At 53.2% G+C, this 19,092-nt stretch overlaps 1 protein-coding gene across 1 annotated transcript; it reads left to right on the top strand.

The window, feature by feature from the left end:
* Positions 1 to 251: 251 nt before the first annotated feature.
* On the top strand, positions 252 to 16,226 carry RIBC2 (RIB43A domain with coiled-coils 2). Its single transcript, XM_045780196.2, has 7 exons — positions 252 to 365; positions 878 to 959; positions 3,921 to 4,265; positions 8,020 to 8,138; positions 10,432 to 10,659; positions 15,120 to 15,286; positions 16,148 to 16,226. The coding sequence occupies exons 1-7, from the start codon at positions 252 to 254 to the stop codon at positions 16,224 to 16,226; spliced, it is 1,134 nt and encodes a 377-aa protein (XP_045636152.2).
* Positions 16,227 to 19,092: the final 2,866 nt, after the last annotated feature.

Here is a 19,092-nt window from a genome sequence, read left to right as displayed (position 1 = left end):
GCGAGAGAAGAGCGAGAACCCAGGGGGCGCCGCGCCGTTCCTAAGCAACCGGGTTGTTTACGTCTCCGAGGAAACCGGTCTCCTAGCCCTCCGCGAGGTAGCAGAAAGCCGGACTGAAAATTGGCGAAGCCGGCGCGTATGGCAGCGGAACCAGCCTCGCTTAGGCTACAGCTAGTATTAACTTTGTTGTGTTTTTCCTTTCGTTTCGCGTGCCTTAAAAACCTCTTAGGATTTCTTCGCAACTTGCAGTCATGGAGCTAGCGCAGCCCAGGGACCTGGAGCAGTACTTGGCTCTGGGCAAGAGGAGGCACAACGAGCTGTGCAGGCAGAAACGGATCTTCAACGCCAGGAACAGGATCATCGGGGTGAGGTCCCCGGTCGGGAGGGCGTGTGCAGGGGGGTGGCGAGGGAGGCGGGAGGCGGGCGGCGGGACAGCGGAGGCGAACCCCTGCGGTGAAACCGCTGATCCAGGCACAGCCGCGAACGGCGCCAGCTGTGCTGGGGAGGACTGGCTCGTTGTATTGACTGCTGACGACGGGAAAGACGTGGAATCAGCGCTGTGAGGCAGGGGAGCACAGGGTGTCAGGAGAGCACAGACTGGGGCTGGGAGAGGAAATCAGGGAGGGCTTCCCAGAGGAGGTGTTGCCTAAGCTGTGTTCTGAAGATCTCTATTAACCAAGAGAAAGGGAGAAGGAAGCTCTGGGGACAAGTTGAAGAACCAACTATAAGCAAAAGCATCCAGGTATGCAAAGACCTGATGTGTACCTAAGACAATTAGTTCATAGTGGAACAAGGCTTTAAAAAATTAAGTAGGATTGTCATCGACTGACTAAAAATATCTGGCTGTAACTCGTCTCCCCTTGTTTTCCTTTCCCAGGGAGACACAGAAGCTTGGGATGTTCAGGTTCATGAGCAGAAGATAAAAGAAGCAACAGAAAAAGCTAGACATGAAACTTTTGGTGAGCATTTCCTGAAGTCTCCCTAGCAGTTTAAGGCTGTGTACCTCTGGACTCCAGTCCTCATGTCTTCAAATATGTAAAACTTGTCATTTTCACACTCCTCCTTTTAAAATTTCACAGTTGCTTGTGCTCGATTAACTTAATGTGCTGATTCTTTCTCTGTTAAAGGGAAAACAGCTTTTGAATTCAATGTGGGTTGTAGGAAATATATTTTGAGGGTAAAGTACGTTTTTACCCGTTTTCTTTAAAAATTGGGTATGAAAAACCCTAAACACACACCATCTCTCCTCAAAAGTTCCAGACCTTCTCCAGGGAACCATTGCTTGCACTAGATGACATCCACACACTGCAAGCTCGCGTCCCTGCACTGACTCAGAGCTAGATACGATAGCCTGGTAGCCCTGAGATCAAAATTTCAAATGGAATTCATTTTCCCACATCAGGTGCAACAATTCCAGCTCATTTTTTTAAGCTTATAAGGATTTTTTAATTTTTTAAAAGACTTATTTATTTATTTGAGAGAGAGAGCGTGAGCACAAGAGCAAGCACAGCGGGAGGGGCAGAGGGAGAGAATCTCAAGCCGACTCCGCGCCCAGTGTGGAGCCTGACTGGGGGCTCAATCTCATGACCCTGAGGTCATGACCTGAGCCCAAATCAAAAGTCAGATGCTCAACCGACTGAGCCACCCAGGTGCCCCCATTAGGATTTTTTTTAATAGAAAAAAGCAGAATACAAAATTGTATATACCATGGCTATCAATTAAATGTTAAAATATATTTTTTTAAAAACAAGCTTAGAAAAAGACAGAAAGAAAATATGCCAAAACGTAAACAGTGGTGATGTTGGAATGATAGCATATGAGTGAAGTTTATTTTCTTCTCTAGTTTCTGAACAGTTCACCTTTTTTTCAATATGCTGTTTAAAAATAATTCAAACTTTCAAGAATGATATGACGGGCACATACATACCTACTAGCAGATTAGATGTTAATATTTTGCCAAATTGGCTTTAGATATCTTATTTTAAGAATTCTTTTTGAGAATTAAATGCTATATATGTACGGATAATATCTATAGATATATGTGTTATAATGTATATATATATATAAAATGTATAAATGTTTAAATATATACATAAATATATATAAACCCCACATATGTATATGTGTGTTTGTATAACTATAGCTAGATAGAGCTCTCCCCCACATCATCTTCCCTCTTCCTCCTTCCTCAGGCAGCTATATCATGTCCATGCTTGTTTCTCGTCATATTGTACTATTTATGTACATATTCATGATGATATTAAATTTTTTGTGTGTGTTTTAAGATACAAAATTTTGCCTTGGGTGTTTCAAAATTTCACCTAAATCTTCCATAAATACATTGAATGGGTCCTTTTGCAACCTTTTTTATTCAACATATTTTTAAAATTAATCAGTCATGGGGCACCTGGGTGGCTCGGTTGGTTAAGTGACCGACTCTTGATTTTGGCTCAGGTCAAGATCTCAGGCTCCGGAGATCAGCCCCCGTCCGGCTCCTCACTCGGCAGAGAGTCTGCTTCTTTTCCCCTCACTTTGCCCCCCTACTTGCACAGTCTGTCTGTCTGTCTCTCTCTCAAATAAATAAATTCATTTGACAGAGAGAGACAGCCAGCGAGAGAGGGAACACAAGCAGAGGGAGTGGGAGAGGAAGAAGCAGGCTCCCAGCGGAAGAGCCTGACGTGGGGCTCGACCCCAGAATGCCAGGATCATGCCCTGAGCCAAAGGCAGACGCTTAACGACTGAGCCATGCAGGCGCCCCAATAAATAAAATCTTTTAAAAAATAAAATTAAATTAATCAGTGATCTACATATAGAATGTTCATTTTAATTACCTTATGGTATTTTGTTATGTGAATTGGCTGCAATTTCTTTATTCATTCCCTACTGATGGCTGATTTAGGTTTTTTCCAAACAAGGCTGCAATGACTATCGATGTGCTATGTCCCTAGCGTATACGGGTGAGAGATGCATGGGAGTAGAACTGTTAGATCATCAGGTATGCGTGTTTTCAGTTTTATGGGATGTTGGCAAATTGCTTTCCAAAGTTATAATTGTGCCAAGTTGCACTCTCCCAAGCAGTGAATGAGAAATCTAGTTTCCTTACTCTCCTTACTAATTTCTTTACTAATACATGCTATTATAAGCATTTTAAATATTTTGCCAATTTATCAGATGGTTCCCATCTTGTAAGGCCAGTCATCTTTTCAGAAGTGTATTGATCTTCAGGTTTCTTTTCTTTTCTTTTTTTTTTTTTTAAGATTTTATTTATTTATGTGACAGAGAGAGAGGCAGCGTGAGAGGGAACACAAGCAGGGGGAGTGGGAGAGGAAGAAGCAGGCTTCCTGCTGAGCAGGGAGCGTGATGCGGGGCTCGATCCCAGGATCCCAGGATCATGACCTGAACCGAAGGCAGATACTTAAGGACTGAGCCACCCAGGTGCCCCATGATCTTTCATTTTTTTTTTTTAAGATTTTATTTATTTATTTGACAGAGAGACAGCCAGCAAGAGAGGGAACACAAGCAGGGGGAGTGGGAGAAGAAGAAGCAGGCTCGCAGTGAAGCAGGGAGCCTGATGCGGGGCTCAATCCCAGGACCCTGGGATCACCCCAGAGCCGAAGGCAGGCGCTTAAGGACTGAGCCACCCAAGCGCCCCAGCCCCATGAACTTCCAGGACATGACCCGTCATGACATGAGCCGAAATCATCAGTTGCTTAACTAAATGTGCCATCCAGGCCTCCCCGTTTGGTTTTTTAAACTGATTTGTAGGTTATTTATATTTCAGAATACTGATTCTTTGATAGTTGTGTTACCTTTTCAGAGGCTTATATTACTTTTAGAATCACCAAAAATTATTTTTTAAAGCAGATTCAAATTTATTTTTTCTCGGAATCTTAATCTTACCAATACGCTCTTTCTTCCAGCTGCTGAAATGAGGCAAAATGACAAAATCGCGTGCATATTGGAAGGCCGGGAAAGGAGAGATAGGAAAAGCCTCTGTAAAGCCATCAATGACTTCCAACAGCACTTCCAGAGGCCAGAAACACGCCGTGAATTTGACCTATCAGACCCCCTAGCCCTTAAGAAAGATCTTCCCGCTAGGCAGTCAGATAATGATATTCGGAATACGGTATCAGGAATGCAGAGATTCATGGGAGAGGACTTAAACTTCTGCGAGAGGAAGAAATTCCAGCAGGAGCAAAGCCGAGAATGGTCCTTGCAGCAGCAAAGGGAGTGGGAGAACGCCCGCGCCTACCAGAGATGTGCAGGTAATGCAACGCGAAGGACACACTGGTCTCAACACTTTCTTCCACAGATCAGCACCCTGCTCTTCTCCCCAGCTTCATTTTGTCTCTTAAGTCCAGCTAACGTGCTACGTTGGCCATGAGGAGAAAGGGCCCACCTTCCAGGATTTAGCAGGAAACCAGCTCTGAGCTTGCTCTCTGTGCCCGGGCTCCAGCCAGGGTAACCAAGAATGCGCCCTGCCCTCGGGGTGCTTGCAGTCTGCTGGGAAGGCAGTGGGGAATACACAGGGCTGTGCTAGACGTTCCTAGAGGGTCTGAGGGGTGCAGCCATGAGCTCCGTGCTCACTGCCCTCACCAGGACCCCCCCAGGCCCAGGGATCCTCTCTGGCAAGGTCTCCAAAGGCGGGAAACAGCTCTCTCCTGGAGGACGCTGCGAGGCGAGCACGTGCTGCGGGCCGTTGGGCGGCCAGCGTCTCTGCTTAGCAGTGCCTCTGCGCGGGGACTCCCAGCAGCTCCTGAGCTCCGGTGACTTCTCGTGCCGGCAAGACACGGTAACAGAGTGGACAGTGTCACTGCTCTCATGCACGTGCCAGTGGGGTGACAGGACACAGAAGTGCTTTGGTGAAGGCCAAACGGGGACTGTGACAGGGAGCGAGGCCCTCCACCCCCGCCCCCAGCCCCCTCACTCCGCCCCCAGCCTTGCCTCTCTAGTGGTTTCCCTGCAGCCTCCCTGGGCAGCTCGCCCTCCTCCCAGCGCCCCCCCCTTCTTCTCTTCTCTCTCTGCTCTCCAGGAGCGATGTCTCCCCAGATGGCCCATCCCCACCAGACCTCTGCCCTCTCCCTGCCCCGAAACTGCCTGGCCACCATCACCAGGACCTCCACACTGCCCCTCCAAGCTCCATTTCCAGACCTCTTTTTCATCTGCAGCCTGTGCCATCGGGGATCACCTCCTCCTCCTGGGAATACTCCCCTCGACTGGCTTCCAGGACACACTGTCAGCCTGGTGCTCCTCCCCAGGCCCTTTGCTATTTTCTCCTCTCCTTCCAAACCTCCACATGTCATTGCTCACCGGGGCCCTCTGCGCCTCTCCTCTCTCAACCACACTGGTTCCCGTGCCGGTCTCAGCTAGTCTCATGGGTTTAAATACCAGCCATAGGCCATCATTCCCCAAATTTACATCTCCAGCCTGGACTCCTCGCTGAATCCAGAAGCATACATCCAATCACCTCCCGACATCCATCTGCTCTTGGGTGTCTAATAAACTTATCAACGTCAATACAAGACACACTGACCTTCCCCCCAAAGCTGACCTTCCACCTCTGTCAATGGGAACTCCTCTGTTCCAGCTGCTTAGGTCCCAACCCCAAGGCATCTTGATTCCTTCCTTTCTCTCAAATGCCACACCTGGTCCAGCCGCAAAGCATCTCAAATTGCAGCTACCTCCCTCCGCCCCCAGCACGACCGTTCTGGACCAAGCTCTCAACATCTCTCAGTGTGATTATTGCAACAGCCTCCAGTGGTCTCTCTGCTTCTGCCCTTGTCCCTCTGTAATCTCTTCTCAACCCAGCGACCAGAATGAACCTGCTAAAAATCAAGCTAGATCTTTTGCTCAAAACTTTCCAATAGCTTCTCATTTTACTCAGAATAAAAGCCAGATTCATTTCAAGGACCAATAAGGGTTTCACAGTCTGTACTGATCGACCACACTGCCTTTCATTCATCCCACCCTTGCCACCCTGGCTTCCTCATTCAGAACATTAATGTGTGAGGCACTTCTGCCCCAGGGCCTTTGCACCAACTGTTTCCCCTGCCTGGAAACATTTCCCTGTATATATCTGCATAGCCTGCTCCTTATCCTTCTTCAGGTCTTTGCTGAAATGCCATCTTATCAGAGAGGTCTTCCCGGACCACTATTTTAAATGGCAACCCTGTACCCTCCCCCATCCCCACACTCTCTTATCCACTTCTCCGTAGCACTGATCACTGACATGCTGTATGGTTATGTGTTTGTCATCCCTCTGTCCATATCCTATCCCAAGCTCAATGAAGGCAGGAGATTTTGTCTGTTTTATTCACTGCTCTGTCTTTAGCTCTTAGTACATAGATACCTGTTGAAAATGCATTCATAGGCCTTAAAATAAATCTCAACCACTTCCCAGGTGCCCACTTTCCCACCTCTGGCTGAGAGCTTGTATCTCAGCATTGGATTTGGCCCTTGAGCTGTCCCCTGGACATGTCCCCAGGCACCTCACTACATTCTGGAAAGTACCCTGAATTTCTCTCCGGCTCTGTTCCTCCCTCCACCCTCCTCCCCTCACTGAATGCCATCTCCATCCCTAGTCAAGCCACAAAGCTGGGAGTCGTCCTTGAGCCACCCTTGTCTCCAAGCCATCCTCAACTCCTGTCCTTCTACTTCGGGCGTATATTTGGAACCGTCCATTTCTCCCATCCCTGCTCTCACCACGGTGATCCAAGCCACCACCTTTTTTTCACCGGGAGGGACCACACCGAGGTCTTTCTAATTGTCCTTCATTTTCTTTCTTGTCCTCTCCAGTCTGTTCTCAACATCGCAGTCTGAGTGCTACTTTTGGAACAATGTCAAGTTGGACAATGTCACCTCCACTCCCTCCATCCCAGCTTAAGACCCTCCAGTGGCTTCCCATTATGTACGGAATAAAAGGCAAAATCCTTTGTAGGCTACAGGGCCCTGCTGCTCAGCACCCACCCCCAACACCCCGTGTCACCTTATGGCCCCTACCCCACTCGCTCCATTCCAGCCACTTGGCTTCCTTTCCCTTCTGGATCCTGGCAAATCCCATCAGACCCTTTGCACCTGCTCTCTGCCCAATCGCTTGTCCTCCCGCCTCAGCTTCAATGTCCCTTCCTCCTTGAGAAGCGCTCTTACTCCCCACCCACCTCCGCCTGAGTCACGTATTCCCAGCACTTCCTCTCCTGGTCCCCTTTTCCGCGAGAGCACTATTGCGATGTGCTTCCACAGATGTATTTCGGGGTTCATTCGTTTATGACCTTGCTCGTCTCCTGACCATAAGTTCCACGAAGGCAGAAAGAGCCCTTGACGTCTTGCCCACCTGTACGCTAGGTGCCCAGCAAAGGGCCCAGTCCGTGTGTGCCTCCTGTGTCAGCAGGAGGTGGGGGAGGTGAAGTCCAAGGGGGGCAGAGGCCACTAACTCACCACTAGAGTTTGGTCTTTGTGTTTGGAGGTAATGACGACCCCATGGGGCACAGACACCATGTGAAGAACCTTGCAATCGGTGACTTTTTAAAAAAACGTGTAACGACCCTGCCATATAGGAGTTGTCCTGCCTCCGCAAAGAGGGCTGGAGGCTCAGAAAGGTCGCGTTAACAGAGCTAGAAAGTGTCCGGGTGGGACTAGCAGCCTGCTCCTGTCTGACTCTCAGTCTTTAGCTTTTGCTGTTTGGATGCCTGTCCTCCAAAGTCCTGCTGTGACTGCATGAATATCTCCCTCCCTCCGACACCCCTTCCTCTGGGGACCCCCCTTGGGACCCCCCCCCCCCGCCGCCGCCCCGGAAGAGCTCCCTTGCCTATTGTGAGGATGATTGATCAGTGCCCCAGCCCAGGACCAGGGCCGACATCAGCGATTCCCAGTAGTGTGCCAACACCCCGTGCCCGCACCCCGGAGCTCTACCCGAGTCCCCTGCTCCGTGGATGAGGGCAGGCTAAGAAGACGTGCTCGGCACGGCTGGGAAGGAGCTCGGGTGGGCAGGCGAGGTTTGACTGTGTTTTGCTTCCTTTTCAGAGGACCTCTACGTGAAGACAAGACTGCAGCTCGATGAAACAGCCAAGCATCTACAGAATCTGGAAAGTGCTACCAGAAGGGCTGTTAGCGCAGCTGTGAAAGAATTCAACAAGAGCCAGGTACATCCCGGGCTCCATCCGGGGGGCACGGACACACACACGGCCGCTTCCCCGGGGGTGCCCCCGCCTCCCGTACCCAGGCTCAGCCCTTCCCTGGCTCACACCACACCCCGACAGAGCCCTGCCGGGGCTGCCCAATTAGGGAGGTGAGTGAGACCCCATCCCTGCTCCTGAGCTCTGAGTCAGGGTGTGAAATTCAACAAAACTGGCCACGAGAGCCTGGGGGGCGGGGGGGTCTCAGTTGACCCTCTAAACCTCAGATTCTTGACGTCTACCTGAACGGATGCCACCCAGCCTGCTCTGACACCTTGTCTTGCTTTCACTTCCTCTCTCTCACCTCTCAGAGCTCTGGTCCTTCCTGAGAACAGGTCCTCCGGCCCTTGTTAACAGGGGCAATTCTGATGCTGACGATTAGCGTCAATTCTGGAAGCTCCTGACACCTCCCTCCTCTCCCAACTCTGTAGGACCTCCTCCCAAATGCTGCTCCTCACCCGGCCATTCCCTGTTCTCTGTTCCTTTTGTTAATCAGACGCCCCCTTCCCTGATTTTCTTTTCAAACGTGATTATACTTCCTGGATGGGATGGGGGCCACCCCGATTCGTTTCGCCCAGGAGCTGGTTGACCAGAACTGTGGTCTGTGCAGTAGCATGAAAGACGATGCACCAGGGAGCGGGGAGGGAAAAGGAGACTCCTGCTCCGGGATTTATGTTTAACCTCATCATTTCTAATCCCCATGTTGGGGTGCGTGTGTGTGTGTGTGTGTGTGTGTGTGTGTTATGAAGTACATGCTATTTGGAGGATCTAACACCATCACATTGTGAACTAAATAGTTGGGAGACACAAGCTCAAAAATACCCTTCTGGTGGGACGTTTAGGTCATCCAAATCCTCGAGAGGCTGGACCAGAGACCAGAGAGAATGCTGGTTTTCAACGGGGCAGCAAGGAGGGGTTGCGGAGGTCTGAGGAAGGCGCTCGGCCAGGGCTGGGGGCGGGGGGAGCCCAAGGGCAGACTGAGGCCCCTGGAGCCCAGGTCACCAGCCAGCAGGCTGCAGGAGGTTCTCAACGTCACCTGGTCCTTGCCCTTCATTCTGCAGACAATGCCTAAGAGAAGAGGTCACTTGCTCCCGCCCCGCAGAGAATTCCTGTCTCGGCAGTACTGTGGCTCTCATTCCTTCTTTCCCTTGTCGCTCGCTTGGCTCTCTCAGCAGGTTACGTAGTAGCCCTCTTGCTGGGGACCGCTTCTGTTTCGTGTTTTGGAAACCGTGTTGTTGCACCTTTGGCTTCGGACTAGAGCTAGGCTCTGCCCCTTGGCCTGGAGTACTGCTACACAGGTCTGGGTGATTGTCCTCGAGAGCACACTCCCAGCAGGCCAGTCCCGCTCAGCAGGGGAGGCACACGCTGGAGAGTGTCCCTCAGGGAGGTGACGGCCGCTCCTTTCATCAGACGTGTGTTGTGGTGTCAGGGTTGGCGGCGGCCCCGGAGCCAGCGGTGCGGGGACAAGACCCGGCTCTCGTCTGCCGCCTTGGAAAAGCCAGCCACGTGCCTCAGTCTTGTCATCTGTAGAGTGGGGATAATGATGACAGCGCCCTGTGCCGGCCGGAGTGGGCTAACTCATGCTGGGGTGGGTGGGAAACACTCCCCAGTCTCAGTCTTGGGGCCTTGAGGCGCCTAGGTGGCTCAGGCAGTTGAGTGTCCAACTCTTGATTTCGGCTCAGGTCATGATGTCAGGGTCCTGGGATCGAGCCCCACCTCGGGCTCCCTGCTTGGCGAGGAGTCTGCTTGAAATTCTTTCTCTCCCTCTGCCTCCTGCTTGTGCGAGATCTCTCTCAAATAAATAATTAAATCTTAAAACAAAAGAAGTGAGCACTGTTGTGGGTCACTCTGTTGGGTACTCTCTGTGGCCTCCAGCCGTCCAAGGGTGACCGGGGCCACTGGGAGGGGCACAGAGCCCTGCCCTGAGGTGAGTGAAGCCAAGCCAGTGGGAGATGGTGGCCTAACCCGGGGAGACAGCTCCCCACTTGGGCAAATCAGTGCAAATACCTGCTGTTCCCACACACAGCCATTAGGTGGGGACCCCCTCAGCCCAGCCCACGGGCCCATCGCCATCCAGGCAGCCAGGGTTCAAGGACCTCCCCGCATCGGTGCCTGACGAGTCTACTGCCCCCACCCCGCCTGTCCCACGTGCACTTTAGCAAACTCTTCCGTCAAGGGCTCCTAATGAGATTCGCCCACCTGTGCCTCAATCCCCATGGGGTCACTGAGGGCATCTTCCTTAATGTCTTCCCCTGTGCAGGCCACCGAGTCACTGGAAAGGAAAATTCGAGAGAAAAAACAGGAACAAGAAGACAACCTGGCTGAGATCTCCAACCTGCTGCGTGGGGACCTGCTCTCGGAGAACCCGCAGCAGGCGGCCAGCTCCTTTGGGCCACACCGCGTCGTCCCTGACCGCTGGAAGGGCATGACCCAGGAGCAGCTGGAGCAGATCCGCCTGGTTCAGAAGCAGCAAGTCCAGGAGAAGCTGGTGCCCACCCCCCTCCCCTCCTCACAGAGCCCGCAGACGTAGCCCTGGGCCACTTGCTGCCTTCCTCCAGCATCTGGTTATAGCTGCTGCTGTACTTGTCCCTAGAAGAAGCCCTCAAGGAGTTTATGTTCTGGGTGGGGTGGGGGGAGAGGAGAGCCGAATGACCCCACACATGGGTGATGTGCTTGGGTGGGAGTAAGGCTGGGCCAGGGGATGGAGGATGTGGGGTTTGAGGGGGGTCACCAGGAGCCTGGGAAGTGATGCTGGAACAAAGACTTGAAGAGGGGGGGGAGCAAACCACGCAAATATCTGGGGAAGGACCCCCAGGCAGGGTGAACTGCTGGTGGCAGGACCAGCTTGACCTGCTCGGGGAAGAGTGAGGAGCCGGCTGGCTGGAGTGGACTGAGGGCAGGGGTAGGAGGAGGTCTGGGAGGTGGAAGGTCAAGGTCCTGGCAGTCCACGGGGAAGACTTGGCTTTTTCTGGGACTGTGATGGAAAGCTCTGGAGGGTTTTGAGCAGAGGAGTGACATGCTCTGACCTACATTTAGCAGGGTCCCTCTTGCAGCTGTGCTGAGGAAGGACTATATTGGGGTGGGGGGGAGAGGGATCGTGGGGGAGGCTGTTGCAGTGGTCAAGGTGAGAGATGGTGTCGGCTGGGTCCAGGGTGCTGGCAGCAAGGGTGCTGAGAAGTGGCCGGATTCTGGATCTTTTCTGAAAGTAGAGTGAACAGGATTGGTTGAAGGGTTGGGTGTGGCATGAGACCCAGACGAGGTAAGGATTACTCCAGGCCTTCTGGCCTGAGCAGTGAGAAGGATGGAGTTGGCATTTCCTGAGAGAGGATGATGGTGGGAGGAGCAGGTTGGTAGGTGGAGTAGAAGTCACAAGTGCAACTTTGTGTATGTTATGTGTGCGGTGCCCATTAGACATCTATATCTGTTAGGATTCTGTGCCTGATCGTGGCAGAAAACCCTGACTGACAGCATCTTAAATAAAGTAGAACTTACCTCTTGCATGTAGACCCAATCCTTAGCAAGATAGTCCAGGGCTGGTTTGGCAGCTCCATGATCGCTGACTAATGTTTTGCCATCCTCGGTAACTAGTTCCCACTTCCTAGTGCGAGATGGCTGCTTGAGCTCCAGCCATCACATGCATATTCCATCTAGCAGGAAGAAGGAATGAGGAAGAACACTCTAAGGACACTTCTCAAAAGTTTCACAGGACACTTCCTCTTAAATTCCATTGGATAACACTTAGTCACAGGGTTGCCCCAAATTGTAAAGACCGGGAAATGTAGTGTTTATTCCAGGCAGTAAGGTGCTGGCAGTTTTTTTTATTAAGGAAGAAAGAAAAATGGCTACTGGGAGGCAAGTAATATTTTCTACCTCAAACTCCAAGTAAAGGCAGCAGCTGGAGTGCAGAACAGGGTCCTGGCTGGAGGCAGAGGCCTTGAGATCTGGCTGCACAGACCGCATTTAAAGCAGTGATCCTGGCTAAGGTCACGCAGGGAGTGAGTGAAGACAGAGAGAAGGGATCTAAGGACTGAGTCATGGGACAGCCCCCACCCCCACCATCGTTTATGAAGAGTGAAGGGGCTGGAGAAGGGGAAGCCAGAGAGAGAGGAGGGGCCCAGCAAGGGGAGCCCCCGGGTCAGTCACTGCCGCTGGGCTGCCGGCTGAATGCAGGACCCAGGTGACAGTCCCTGGGCCTCTATCTCGAGCACCCTTGGAGGAGGGGTGGGGTGACAGAGGGTCACAGGCAGGAAGGAAGTGGAGACCACAGGTGCCGACAACACTTTCAAAGTGTTTTGCTCTAAAGGGTGCAGGGAAGGGGTGGTAGCTGGTGGGGACAGGGGGTCAAGAGAAAGTTGTTTGGTTTTTCTGATTATAGAAATAATAGCATACTTGTCATTCCATGAGGACGACGCAGTAGAGGGGGAAATTGATGCCAGTGGGGACTTGCTGCAGCCCGTGTCCCGGGTGGCGGGAGCACAAGGCCAGGCCCTGGGAGCCCTAGCTGAGGCTTGGGGTGGGTAGGAGCCCAAGCTGATCATCCTTGGCCGCGGGGGCGGGGCGTGTCAGTGCGGCAGCTTGTGGGGAAACAGGAAGGGAGGTCAGCAGCTGAGGCTGAAGGGGTCCGGTTGGCGATTTGAGGACAGAGAACCAGGTGCTAATGGTCATCTAGGAGATCTGGAAAGGAATGGCCTAGGGGAAGAGGGCAGGATGGCCAGGCAGAGCCAGGGGTCTCCTGGAGGCTGAAGGTCATGAACTGGAAGTATCCCTAGTGAGCGCCCTTCCCTGGCCACGCTTAGCTGTAAGGGGACCGTGCTCAGGGCCTGCCAACAAGTCTGACCAAGTGAGAGTTTCAAGGGCAGCGAGGGCATCTGCCAGTCGGCCAGGGGGTGTCAGCCATGGACTCTGGGCTGAGCAAGGAGGTTGACGAAGACACAAAGAATGCCAGGACAGTGCAAAGTGTGTGGTCAGTGGGTGGGAGGGCCCGGTGTGGGGTGAGGGGTGGGGTAACTGTGGCCATCAGGGAACTGGAGAGAGGGCAGAAGAGGCAGGTCAGAATGGTAGGGATTAGGACTCTTGAAGGCGGTGACACTAGGAAGGCTGGCATTCTTGGTAATGACAAGATGGGGACAGAAGCTCTCAAAGTGGGGTCTCTGGACCAGCAGCATGGGCATTGCCTAGGAACTTGGGAAAAATGCACATTCTCAGGCCGCACTCCAGACCTCCTGAACCAGAAACCCTGGGGCAGGGCCCAGAGTCTGTGGCCGGTAAAGCCCCCCCAGGGTTCTGATGCCCATTGGAGTTCGAGGGTCACTGGTAGGCTATGCCCAGGGGGTGACAGCTGATGGGTTGGCACCTGGTCTTTGGAAAGGAGGGGGAATGCCTAAGAAACCAAGGAAAGGAAAGTTCTCAGGCCTGCAGAATGGGCGGGGTTGCCCCAGGGTCAGCAGATGACCACCTTGGGTGGGATGGCAGGTGCCGTGGTCAGGTGAGTATGGGGGAGGGGCAGCAGCCTGGTTCAGGGAATGAGGAGCAGGTGGGATGGCTCCCCTCTCTGCTCTCCTCCAGGCCCAGAAGGTCAAGTGTGTGGGAGAGGCAGCGGGGGTGTGGGAGCAGGACTGGGGGGCAGCCAGGGAGTGAGGCAGGGAAGTAGCCCAACGTGGGAAGAGCCCCGAGGTTGGCATCAGATGCAGGGATTGTTGGACCCCTTGCAAGGCCCTGCTCTGTCTGTCCTTCGCTCCTGAGATTCAGTCCAACTGTCTGGCAAGGAAGGTCGACCATCTGTCCAGAAAGCAGCATTTTTATCTGATTTTCAATCTTTGTAGAAAATTAAGACAGAAAAACAGGGAAAAAACACCACCAATAGGTCTCACCACTCATAAATACTGCCCCGCCCTGCACCCTTGTATGCCCCCCGGTGCCCTTCCCTCCCGCCGCCTCTTCCACATAGGGAGACGGGTTGGAAAACTGAGATCATGCAAAGAATAGTTAGGTTGCCTGTCTCTGAGTCCGGGGCAAGTATGTCCCCGTGGCATTCTGTATCCTTGACGAAAGCATCTTGTATCATGACTCGGGCAGCTGTGAGCAGCCTCACTTTACAGGAAAGGAAAGTGAGGTTTAGAGAGGCGAAATGACTCACCCGGTAGGTGACAAAACCAGGCGCCAGCCTCGGCTCAGTCCCTGGGTGGGGGCCGGGGTCTCTGCCAGCCCATCTGTGCCTGGTGGCCTGTGGACCCAGGTCTGCGGGGCCCCTGGACACTAGCCCTGCTCACCCGGTGGCTGGGAGCCCTGCCCTGAAACCCGTGGAATGGAAGGAGGTGTGCCCATCCTCGGACCTGGCCCACCTGCTTTTGCTTCCTTTTGCCTGTAGGAAGGCGAGCTGACAAAGTAATTCAGACTCAGGACGGCTGATAAAACTCACGTTTGGGGGACTGAACCCTTCCCTCTGCATTAATCCAGTTTCCTCTTCTAAGCCTTGGTGGCTTTTATAAAGGGATCTGGAAGGCCATGGGGAATGAGCTGAGATGCAGAAATCCACCTCCAAGATCACAAGCCCATTGTCAGGTGGGCTGTCACTTTGGTATGTTCTAGAAGCAACCAGGTGATCCCAGTGTTCGGCAGCACACCCCACTGGTAGCATCCTGGGTGGGAGGCCCTGCATTTGGAGCCCTGGGATGGCAGCTGCTGTTGGGACTGCCTCGGCTGTCCCTGCAGGCTTCAGAGGGCCAGCTGACACCTTCCGAGTGTGGGAAGCCCCTGGGCCACCTGGAATGATGGCAGGTAGGGGTGGTCTCCTCTGATTTCCTGCTTGACGTTGCTCACTGACCTGCCCCCCCCCCCGAGCCTCAGTTTCCCCGGCTATAAGATGAGAGGCCGATTCTCCTAGATGATCCCCTGGATCTCTTCTGGGTCTGGGGACGGGTGGTGGTGAGTCACCTCTCCTCCCTCCAGAGGCTTCAGGAGGAAGAGCGGCAGCGAGACATGGACTGGGACCGTCGGAGGGTACAGACGGCTCGTGCCGCTCTGCTCATGGAGCGCCAGCAGCAGCGCCAGCGGCGCGACCTGCGCAGGGCTCTGGATTGCAACAACCTCAGCCTGGCCAAGGAGCAGCGTGCGCGGTGAGGGCCTGGGCGAGGGGCACGCCGGAGGAGTGCTTGGGGTGGAGGAGCAGGTGGGACGGCGGAGCGGAGATCCGGCTGAGCCGTGGGGAGGGTCACGGCAGGCCGTGTGGACCCACCCTCCCCGAGTCCTTCCCACCCAGACGCCCAGGGCCCTTGCTGTGGATCTCCCAGGAGGCCCCCTCGCAGCAGTGGCTTGGGCGGCACAGCCCTCCTGGTATAGAATCCGAACAGGAAGGGGAGAAGGGCTGAGAGCCACAGGCCAGAAATTAAATGCTTGGAAACCGCTGGTCCTGGCAGCCAGGTGACCCTCCCCGGGAGGTGCTCCTGCGGGCCCTAGGGACCTCCCGTGGGTGCTGGTGATGGAGTACACAGAGAGCACTGGGGGGCCTGGGGGAGTCGGAGGGCGTTTCCCAGGAGGCTGCGTGGCTCAGACATGGTGGGACGACAGTGGCGGTGGCCCAGTGCAGCGAGGGGTCTCCCGGGCTGCCAAGGGCAAGCTGGAGTCTCTTCGTCATACCGACAGACACCAAGAGTCGTTCAGAGTTCCGCCTACAGAACACGTCAAATGCAGATCCCTAGGTGAACTTGTTAAAAACCACATTATTTACTTATTTATCTGTCTGTTCGTCAAGCTCTTGGCTTGGACTTGGCAGAGACCCACCCGTACTTTCTGCAATCAGGTGTGTTTCCCAGTGGGTCTCCTGTTGGCCGGTCACTTCTGTTGGGGCCCCAAAGGAGCAGTAGAGATGATCTGAGGGGAGTCCGATGGGATCAACAAATATCTTTATGGCCACGCCGTGTGTCGAAACCAGGAAACCAGGCATTTGCTGATTGTTTTTCTCCTTGTCTTATTATCAGGAAAAAATATATGGAGGAAATCTGTACAAATCAACCCACTGAAGATTATTTCACACAATTTAATACAAGAAGTCGGTAATGAAAGAGGCACCATTTATACCTGAAAGGCAGTAACTGTGAAGAGTCGTATTTAGTAAAGAAAGCAATGCACTCCGTGTTCTGGAAGTCCCCTCTCACTTTTCTCCCGAGGACAAACACGCATGCAACCTCTGTCTCCCTTGTACGTGTATGAGGAACATTACTCTGTCTAGCTCCGCTCGCAGAGTGTTCCCGGAGCCCCCGTGGGTGTCGTGGGTGCCGTGGGCACCGGGGGTGCAGGGATGGGGCAGACGTAGCCCTGCAAAGGACCATCCCAGAGAGAGTGGCATCTGAGGGGTCTGTGTCTCGCTGAGCCGCCAGGTCCAGCTGCTGTAAGAGCTAACACGGGCACTCACTATGTGCGAGGTGTTTAGAGCAATGGGACCGCACAGGGTGAAGTGGCAGGGAAAGATCCACTGGACTTTAACCAGGAAAGGTCCTGGGGTGCTGTGGGCCACAGAGTAACAGGGTCCAGTGTGCATGCTTCCAAAAGGAGGCTCCAGCAGCGGCGGAGCTGCCAGAAGAGAGGCTGACTTTGAAGATATGCGTCACCGTCTCCCGACCAAGCCAGGCTCACGTGGGCTCCCAGAATGGCAAAGCATTTGAGCAAATGGTCACACTGGGACATAGTTCAAACCCAGACAGAGTTCGCCTAGCAATGCTGCCCCCCACAGGGCAAGGCGGGGCGAGGGGGGGCTCCTGCAGGTGCTATGGCTGAAATATGAATTGTGATCTTAGGCCAGGGAGTGGGGAACGTGCAAGTGCATTTATTAGCGCCTAATGGATGCGGGATCTCACTAGTGCCTCGTGTGGACGAGCTTGTTCACTACAAGTCTGTGGAGCCCAGGTGTTACCCTCCCTGGCCGGCAGAGGAATGAGAGGTCTGCTGGCTCAGATTGCCCCTAGGATGTCCTGGAGTTTGTGCCCCTGTTAGGCACAGGGCGGTTCCGCCAGACCCACGTTGACTATGCTGCTCCTGCAGGGCGAGGAGACCTCGAGACCCACCCAAATCAAGTGCACCCCCTGTGAGTCACCCCCTCGCCCGGCCGCTGGCCATCCCGAAGGGAGCGGGTGCTCCTGAGTGATTGACAGTGATGGTACACTCCCTCTAGGGGCGAGGCTGGGGGTGTATTCGTTTCCTGGGGCTGCCATAACATAGTACCACAGACTGGGGGGCTTAAGCCATAGACATTTCTACTTCTTCACAGTCGGGACGCCAGAGATCAAGGTGTTGGTGGGGCTGGATCCTTCTGAGGGCTCTGCAGCTTCCAAGGGTTTGCTGGCGACCTTTAGGGTTCCTTGGCTTGTCGATGCATCACCCTGACCTAGGCCTTTGTCTCTATGGGGCATTCTCCGGATGCGTCCGTCTTGGATTAGGGCCCACCCCAGCGACCTTATCTTACCTAATTACATCTACAGTGACCTGATTTCCAAATAAGGTCACGTCTGAAGTACTGGAGGTTAGGACTCCAGCATATTTTTCCGGGGCGACACAATTCAACCCATAACGGGCAGAATGCAGAGGGCACCTGGTCCCGTTACTTCCCAGGACAATCCCATTTGGAACACTGGTGGCCAGGCTCAACAAGTCACATGTTGAGAAGGGTACTGGTGACGGAGGAGAGACCACGCGTCTGGAGCGTCCATCCTCCTGCGCTTGGGCAGGGAGACCAAGCGGGAGACACACAGACAAAGAAGTAGATCCTTGCAAAGGAGCCCAGGGTGGATTCACACGTGGGCTGGTGGCCACAGGCAGAAGGGAGATAGCGCTCAGAGGCCGCTGCAGCCGCCAGTAAAACATTTATATGCCTGGAATCACGGGCCCAGCGTGGAGAAGCATACTTTAACTCTGATTTTTACATCATCAGAACAAACGTTCCAAGAGGAAGGGCAGGCTTGGAAACTTTGCGCACGTGCTTGCTTTACGGGCGCCCTCTGCTGGTGACCAGAAGCATAACACATTCCCGATGGTTTGGGGAGGGGGGAATGAACTCAGCCATTGAAGGCCTGGGGCAGGTTGGAGCCACAGTCCTGACACCGCTGGATGTCACGATCACTCTCCTGCCAAGAGAAAACAGGAGAAGAGAGCTTACGCCTTAGCGCTGGCTGGAAGGCAGAGCCAGGGTCCAGGCGTGGGGCCCCTCCATGATTCTCCTCTTAATGACCACTTACAGTCTTACCCCCCCCCCACACACCCCAGAGGGCCTGGGTTTGTTTTGTTTCATTTTGTCTCAACATTTTACTATAAACATTTCCAAACACAGGAAAATGGACAGAATTGTACGGTACATATGCATGCACTACTGCCTAGATTCTCCAACTAATATTTTGCTGTATTTGCTTCCTTACCTGTCTCTTCACCAGTTTTAAAAATTCCACTTATCTGCTGCTTACAAAAGACACATTAAGGGGCGCCTGCGTGGCTCGGTTGAGCGTCCTGCTCTTGGTTTTCACTCCGGTCGCGATCTCAGGGCTGTGAGATCGAGCCCCATGTCAGGCTCCGCCATGAGTGGGGAGTCTGCTTGAGGATTCTCTCTCTCCTTCTCCCTCTGCCCCTCATGCTCTCTCTCTAAAATAAATAAACAAATCTTTAAAGAAAAAAGACATTAAAACAAAACAGCATAGAAAAGTTAAAAAATAATAGGATTCCAAAGTTATTTGAACTTACCCAAATAAGTGAAAACTGATGTCCACACAAAAACCTATCCACCAATGTGTGTAGCAGCTTTCTTCATACTTGCAAAAACTTGCACATAGCCAAGATGTCCAGACAATGGAATCCAGACAATGGAATATTATCGGTAATAAACAGAAATGAGCTATCTGCCTCAAAAAGACCTGGGGGAAGTTTAAACGCATATTACTGG

The sequence above is a fragment of the Ursus americanus genome, chromosome 17, assembly GCF_024610735.1.
Source record: "Ursus americanus isolate L20-20 chromosome 17, mUrsAme1.1.p, whole genome shotgun sequence".
NCBI lineage: Eukaryota > Metazoa > Chordata > Mammalia > Carnivora > Ursidae > Ursus > Ursus americanus.
Note: the sequence above shows the minus strand (reverse complement) of the source record. Positions and strands in the feature narration are given on the sequence as shown.

Coding starts and splice junctions, on each gene's coding strand:
- RIBC2 (XM_045780196.2), top strand. CDS start 252: ATGGAGCTAGCGCAGCCCAGGGACCTGGAGCAGTACTTGGCTCTGGGC. Junction 4,266..8,019: donor CGCCTACCAGAGATGTGCAG/GTAATGCAACGC, acceptor CTTCCTTTTCAG/AGGACCTCTACGTGAAGACA. Junction 8,139..10,431: donor AAGAATTCAACAAGAGCCAG/GTACATCCCGGG, acceptor TCCCCTGTGCAG/GCCACCGAGTCACTGGAAAG.